This window comes from Phocoena sinus, chromosome 10 (genome assembly GCF_008692025.1).
Source record: "Phocoena sinus isolate mPhoSin1 chromosome 10, mPhoSin1.pri, whole genome shotgun sequence".
NCBI classification, from domain to species: Eukaryota; Metazoa; Chordata; class Mammalia; order Artiodactyla; family Phocoenidae; genus Phocoena; species Phocoena sinus.
Window position 1 is genome coordinate 88,360,316 of NC_045772.1, and position 8,145 is coordinate 88,368,460.

General features: G+C 39.1%; 1 protein-coding gene and 1 pseudogene across 1 annotated transcript in view; one reads left to right on the forward strand and one right to left on the reverse strand.

Annotated features, from left to right (window-relative positions):
* PLCZ1 (phospholipase C zeta 1) overlaps positions 1 to 2,242 on the forward strand; it is a 42,986-nt gene extending 40,744 nt beyond the window's left edge. Inside the window, exons 12-13 of the mRNA XM_032646972.1 lie at positions 1,236 to 1,385; positions 2,157 to 2,242. Of these exons, the coding sequence (XP_032502863.1) occupies positions 1,236 to 1,385; positions 2,157 to 2,242 (236 nt within the window). The remainder of the gene's footprint in view (positions 1 to 1,235; positions 1,386 to 2,156) is intronic.
* A 1,401-nt stretch (positions 2,243 to 3,643) lies between these two features.
* Positions 3,644 to 7,781, reverse strand: LOC116761227 (annotated as a pseudogene).
* Positions 7,782 to 8,145: the final 364 nt, after the last annotated feature.

Genomic DNA, 8,145 nt, shown 5'->3' on the forward strand with positions numbered 1-8,145 from the left:
AATTATTAAAAAAATTTAAAAAGTAATTAAAAAAAAGAAAAAAGAGAGCCACCAAACAAAAAACAAATCCCCCAGTGATAACAAGTGCTAAAAACTATACTAAAAAAAAAAAGAAAAAAAGAAAAAGGACAGACAGAACCCTAGGACAAATGGTAAAAGCAAAGCTATACAGACAAAGTCACACACAGACGCATACACATACGCACTCACAAACAGAGAAAAAGAAAAAAAAAAAAAAACGTCATTGCTCCCAAAGTCCACCTCCTCAATTTGGGATGATTCGTTGTCTGTTCATGTATTCCACAGATGCAGGTACATCAAATTGATTGTGGAGCTTTAATCCGCTGCTCCTGAGGCTGCTGGGAGAGATTTCCCTTTCTCTTCTTTGTTCTCACAGCTCCTGGGGTTCAGCTTTGGATTTGGCCCCGCCTTTACATGTAGGTTGCCTGAGGGCGTCTGTTCCCTTTTGGGAGGTCTGAGTTCTTCTGCCAGCGTTCAGTAGGTGTTCTGTATGGGTTGTTTCCACATGTAGATGTATTTCTGATATATTTGTGGGGAGGAAGGGGATCTCTAGTCTTACTCTTCTGCCATCTTGAAGCTCCTCCTTGACTTTGGATTTTAAAATGAGCAGTTAGTCAAAAGAAGGATCAGGAGCTGACTTGAGAGCAAACATTAGTGAGCTCTCATTCCAACAACTGTCTATAGAGCTCTTCTCATAATAGGACCTGATATAGAAAAATGATGTTATTTAACTTCCTCATGTCTCAGTTTCTTTGTTAATAAAATGCTGGAACACAACAGTCATATTGTATAATAGTGAAACGTTTCCATTCTGAAATCAGATTCCATTTGTTTGACTCCCTGCCCAAGCACTTAATGGCTATTTATGTGAAACCCTTCAGAGCTTATGTAACATCTTTGTGGCTCAGTTTTCTCATCTGTAAATGTGCATAGAAATAACCCTGATAGGGTTTTTGTGAGGATTAAATGAGATTATCTGCTTAAAGTTTTTAGAATATTGCCCAGAAATTGTAGACACCTAATAGGTGTTATTATTGTCATTATTATTCCTTTGTCATTGGGTGCATTAAAAATTTGAGTGCTTTAAACCCCAAGCTTTTATTATTACTATTAAAAGTGTTGAAAATAAGAATTTTAGAGAACAGATATTATGCATTTTTCTCTAGGGATGGTGTTTGATTGTTTTTGGTTGTATCTCTTTCTTTATATTTCAGCTTTTAGTCCAAGATGGAATGAAACATTCACATTTATTATTCAGGTGCCAGAATTGGCATTGATACGTTTTGTTGTTGAAAATCAAGGTTTAATAGCTGGAAATGAATTTCTTGGGCAATATACTCTACCAGTTCTATGCATGAACAAAGGTAATATTCCTAAAAGTAAGATGATTGTGCTAATGTTTATATATAATTGGAGTTTACCAAAGACACGCTTTTATATACCAAATAGCTCTCTCCATGACAGTCAGATGTAAAGGAAAATTTATGTATTGACACATATTTTCTCCCAGTGGAATTACAGAAATGTGTTCTGATACAGAAGGTGGGGTTGGGGAGTGGGATTTCTAGGAAGACTAATTAGACAAACTTGGCTTGTATGAGAATTTCTCTACATGGACATAGCTCTCTTGTTTCAGTTAAGAGTAGGCATGACTACCGTGAAGGAATGAAGGATGGGAACTGCACAGAAGGGAGAAGCAGTGAGTCCTTCTTCCCACCTGAGGAGGTACTGGGAGCCCAAGGCTCTCTTTTCTTGAGTCTTTCCAGGGCTGCCTTGCAGTTACCTTTCAGGGGTGACTTACACTGTGCTCCCAATTCTATCCTTATTTTTACTTTTCTACCACCATCTGAGATATACCTAGGAAACAGTCTTTCTGAAGCAGAAGGGTGGTGGCTAATTTTGGAGACGCTGCACTTTGAGGGAGGAGAAGTGTGAGCTGTGTGGTGTTTAGTAGGAAGTCGGGATAGAAACGTCAGATATTTTACTTTGGGGGAAAATTAATATATGGGATGGAATATAACTACGTAGTCCTAGCTTTTATACGTGCTTACTGTATTATTTCTCAGGAGCACTACTGGGGCCACTGTCGATGAATTTATTTTTATCGTTCTCATCAAATGTGATTCTTTTTGCAGGTTACCGTCGTGTTCCTCTGTTTTCCAAAACGGGTGAGAGTCTTGAGCCTGCTTCCCTGTTTATCTATGTTTGGTATGTCAGGTAGCAACTAATGGTGCCAGACACGGTGTTAGCTGTACATCGCAATAAAACAGCCAGAATGGGTGTCCATATCTTTCCCCTTTTTTTTCTAACATAAAGCAAATTAATTATTTTGAGATGTTGAGCCAGTGCACTTTTAAATATGCAAAATAGAACAGTGGAAACAAAACAGAAACTTCAGTGGGTCCCGACAGTATGGCATTCTCGTCAGCCAAGTTCTCCTGCCCCTCTGTTGCTGAGGCTGCTCTTTCAACTTGCTTGTATCATGTTTAATTAGTAGAATTTACAAGATGCTAAAATATGTCTGATTGTATAAGATAGGTTGGCAAGTATTTGGCAGTATAAAAGAAATATGAAATCTAGGAGTGTTTTAATTTCTAGACACCCACTACTGCATACTGTAGTAGGAAGGAATTAGATTCCCAGGCGCTTGGTGCCCTTTTGAATCCTGGAGAGCAATTAGCCCCTGCATTCTCAGACTAGTTCTCAGATGCTGTGCACTGGATTGGGTACCCTGTAATTATACAGACATTCTTATGAGTGCATACGATTTTGATTTGCATTCAAACTGCCTCCAGACTCCGTATCTATAAAAAAGATCTACTATGGGGACTTACATGCTTGGATCTCTGAATGAATTTTCCGTGTTTCTGAATCTGCACCAAATGCACATTGAAGGTTGCCTCTTGGTCAGAGATGAGATTCCTGTGCTGTTTCATATGCTGGGCTTCTCACCATCAGCAGGACTTTGCTTTACTAAATGTCATATGTAGAAGAATATGGTTCATTATTAACTGTTTTTCAAAAATCCAGGCATACTAATACTTGTTCTACCACATTGTTGCATGGTAGTGAGATGAAATCACCAGTACAATTTTTGACAAATTAGGAGGGCCTCATAGGTATTTGTTGAAATTAAATCTGAATTTATAACTAAAATAACAAAAATGATTCTTTGTTTGAGATGTTTACTAATGCATTACCAGTTGATGGCCGAAAAAATATACAAAAAAATCACATCTACTATGTTTTACTATTATCATGGTTTAGCCTCAGAACTAAATATTTAAAATAAAAATGCCACTGGGAATTCAAATATCCAACCCATAAAGAGTCAGATGTCCCAGATTACTCAGTGCATAGTCATTCAGATCCTCACTCACGGGCTCTCTGGATTTAAGATTAGGGCACGGTCTCCCCGGGAGGGACACACAGCCAGTTCTCAGAGGCCTGCTTCTATTTTGCCAGATTACAGGAGGATCTTTACTTATTAATTTACTTATATTGCTTTTATTTTATGAAAAAGCTAATTTCAAATCTACATTAAAACTAAGCTGAATACAAACTCTTAGTGAAGGAGGCCTGGTGGTTCTGTTTACAAAAACGTGGCCACTGTCCTTTGCCCTTAAAACTTCAGGAAGGGCCCTTCAAACGGCTTCATGTTTGCATGTTTCAGTACCAGAGGGTAGGAATAGACTCTGGTGTCCACTGTCAGATGTTCACCAGCTACCAGAGCATCACGTCTCTTCAGCAGGTCATTCTTTGGTAAGGAAATTACTTCTGCAAAATCCCCATCTCCTGGCTTTGGCTTAGGCCTTACGTGTTCAGCATCATCTCCATTGATAGTTACTGTCACGATGTGTGTGGTACAATTTGACAAACCTGGATCCATACGTACAGGTGGAGAACATTCAGCAGCATCACCCTTATAGCCAGTTTCTTCCTCAAGCTCCCAAAGAGCAGCTGCTTCTGGGCTTTTGTTGTCATCGATGAGACCCCTGGGGAATTCAAGGCAGCAGCCTGCCCTTGGTGGTTGGAACTGCTTCACCAGAACGATACATTGGTAAACGAAGGGTTGTTTGCAGCACTGAAGCAACCACCACCCCATCAGCCGACTGTCCTTACATGGTCGTATGCTTACCAGTTTCCCAAGTTCTTGTTAGATCAGTAGGATCCCCATAAGTTTTTTTTTTAAGTGTGACCCATTTCAGAAGGATTTTATTTATAATATCTATGTTCAACCTAATAGCAGGTGGGATGTTCAACCCATTAACCCAAGGATTTAACCTTCTCTAAACCCCTAAAGCCTTTTGAAGATCTGGAATTTCATGAGGTTTAAAGACTTTGATCACATGAATTTTGCAAAAGAGTTCATTAATTCTTACAGCAGGAAAAACTTATTTCTCATTTATACTAATAAGATTTGAAATAAGGAAGGAAAAAGGTTGTATTTCCTTTTCTCATTTTTCTTCAGGTACCACTCAAACTCAGCTAACTGTGAAGACAAAATCTATCTTTTTTTTAAATATTCCTAATTCACTTGTAGAAAAATAATAGTGTTGAGGAGCAGAAGAAAACATGAGAGACAGCTACAGTGAACCCTGGGCTGTGGTAACAGAAGATCTTTCAACAACGTCAGTTCCTCAGGGAAGCCGTCCATGATCTCCTAGATTAGGTTACATTCCTTGGTTTATGTTTCCATACAACTAACTGATTAAAGTGACAGCTAGGAGGTGACTTTGTGCTCTCAGGGAGGCCTCGGTGTTGCTAAGAGCTGGCCTGACACTCACAGTCAGGCCGTGATGTTCGCCTGCCAAACCTGAACAGTTTCACATCAGCACCCGACAAGGCCACTCTGTGACCACAATGGATAAGGAGAAAAACAGAACCAGTCTGTAATCATGACAGAGCATCTGACAAAAGCACGAATATTGTCCAAACACAAAAGTGCCAGACAGTCCCCAGGAAACATGAATGACTGTCGGATTCTTCACCTACTTAGTACCTTGAACCCTCTCCCAAATCATCTGACACAAGCCTGAATCCAACAGTAAGTCCTTTCCAACACCCCTTCACTGAGACACCCCATGGTTCTTCATTTGTGTGTCTCCCTCATTGCAATGAAGAATCGACCTCCTGTGTGTGTTTCTGGTGGTCTTTGGCTGGAAGGCATTAACATAAACCTGGACTCTTCCTTTTGTTACTCTCATTACCTTGTAGTGATTAGTGACAGGAAAGTTTTGTTATGTTGTTAATTTTGACCTTTACTTTTTTTCTGCTTCTGGTTGTTTAGAGCCTCAAATAGAAAACATGCAGAGTACAATCTAGACTTACCCTGACTTTTGTTTGGGGGATGGTGACCACGGGAGGCCACTGATGCTGATTGCTGCGACATAAAGTTGCCCTATTTTTGGAAAGAAGAGTGGAGAAACTCCCTGTAGCTGTATAAAGGAGGTATTTGTTTTAATTTTGGGTAGGGGAGCGTGTATGGTGTTTCTGAGGGATGCAGACACATGCACCCTAGATAGTGCCTCGAGGGGTTCCACTCAAAACCTTTATGCAAATTTCAGGGGTTATTTGGGAGCCACAATGGCAAAAAGCTCATGTTGTGGATTAGGATCCAGAAAATGGAATCGCTTACATTTAGTGAAGCCCTTATGGGCTTGAACAATGAACATTTTATTGGGAGAATATATGACCTGGATTCCGTTTTTCAGGAGTTATTAAAAGTCCATATCTTTGGATAGTGCATAAGCCTTTGTTGAATTACATTTCTTTCAAAGTAATAACCCTCTGGAAATATTTGTACCAGCAAAGAAAACATTCTTGTGATGCATTCTGGATTCTTAGGCCATGAAGTTTGAGCCCTCTGTAGTATTCAGAGTTAAGCTTTTTTTACCAGCCACTAGAAATTTTCATTTAAAACACCCAAGGGGTAGATTAAAGTGGAATTTGAGCTTATGAGATTGGTCTTCTCCATGTCTTGCATTCTTACACACCAGCTGGGCACGTGGTGGTGATGGTGGTAGTGGTGGGAGTCGGTGTTAAATTCCTTAAAAATCTACACAGTTTCAGGGACTAGTGCCCTCGTTCTGCTTCCCATCTGTATACAATTTAACTTTCACACTTTCAGTCACTATTCCTATTCTTCTCCCAGAACAGTCCCTTTTCTAACATGAGAGTTCCATCTCTGCAATATTAGCAGTGCCTAACATGTGCCTGATATTAAACAGAAATTAGGGAATTCCCTGGAAGTCCAGTGGTTAGGACTCCCCACTTTCACTGCTGAGGGCCCGACCGGGTCGAGGAGCTAAGATCCAGCAAGCTGCACGGCAGAGCCTAAATAAATAAACAAACAAATAAATAAACAAATAGAAAATAACCTAAATCCTTGCAGCAATCTTACATTTTATTGTGAATGTAACAGGCTCAGAAACATTGTGTTGCCTAAGGTCTATAGTAAATGACAGAAAAACAGTTATTGACCCAAGGCAATCAGGAAAAAAAAAAGTTGATTAAGTTACACAATATACAGAAATTAGCTCAAATGGATATTAGACTTAAATGTTGAATGATAGTGTTTACCAGTTTATTTGCTGTTTTTTGTGTAGGGATCGACCTTTGGAGTTTCCTACTCCATCATTTTTGCTGATGTCATTTTCCAACAATATTATTAACATATTCAATTAGTATAATACTTTTATTACAATGAATGAACCAGTATTGCTACATTATTATTAACTGAAGTCCATACTTTATTCACATTTCCTTACCTTTTACCTAATGTCACTTTTCTGTTCCTGGGTCCCATCTACGATTCACGTTACACTTACTAGTCATATTTCCCGAGGCTGCTCTAGGTTGTGACAGTTTCTCACACATTCTTTGTTTGTGATGAACTTGATGGTTTTGAGAACTACTAGTCATGTATTTGGTAGCATGTCTGTCAGTTGGGTTTGAATAATGCTTTTCTCATGATTAGACCGAGGCTACAAGTTTTTGGAAGGAAGACCTCAGAGGTAAAGTGCCACGTTCATAAATCTTATCAAAGGTGCATTCTATCAACATGACTTTTCACTGTTGATATGGACGTTTATTACCTGATTGAAGTAGAGTTTATCAAGTTTCTCCTCTGTAAAGTTCTGTTTTCCCTGCTTTTCATGCCATATTCTTTGGGAGGAAGAGTCACTGTGTGCAGCCCACACTTAAAGAGTTGATTGTTACGTTTTACCTTCTAGAAGGCAGAGTGTCTATATAAATTGTTTGGAATTCTTCTACATGGTAGATTCAAACCTCAGCCCCCCCATTTATTTATTTAATCAGTCATTTATATCAGTATGGGTTTATGGATAACTATTTTATACTTTGAATTATAATCTAATGCTCCTTTCCCAACTTGGTCCAGCCTTGATCAGTGAGAGCTCTTCCAGTTGTCACCTGTGTCCTAGGGAATATTTTTCGCCCCCATCACTTCATTTGTTTTACTTGAAGGATCACTGGCAGCATATTCCTTACCTGAAGTTGCAGTTGACATATGTGAACAGTTAGAGTCTAGCGATAATTAATATTTTTGCCATCTGATCTTCAAAACACTTTCATATCTCACTTTTAAAACTTCCCAAGTCTTGAACAGTATTTTCTTCAGTTAAAGTCTTTTTTTCTGATGACATGGAGTTAGGCTTTGGTGTTTTTTTCCCTCTCATTGTTTCCATATTCTTTTCAGGTCGTTTGAGCTGTGTTTCTGACTTTTTATTCAGCTTCATCTTTTGGTCTCTTTACTTCCATAGCTCACAGAGGATAACATTGTTTCCTGGACCTGAGTGCCTTTTTTACTTTTCCTTTCCCTTTGATCTCTGGCCCAGGCATTTGTTTTTCTTTCTGCTCTCAAAGTTTTGTCTTGAGAAAGATGAAGTCGGTGAATTCTATGTTTGTTCCACATCCCTTGTTCAAACAAGCCTTGACCATCTTGATCCTCTCGAGTAGGTTAGTCCCACCTCAAAGATAATATTCCTTTCAGACCACCGTTTGCTCCATACCAAGTCTTGACCTGTAACCATCCTGTCTGATTTCCCTTTAGTAAGTCCTCTCTTTGTTTCATTTTCCCTTAGAGTACCAGTTCCAGAGATT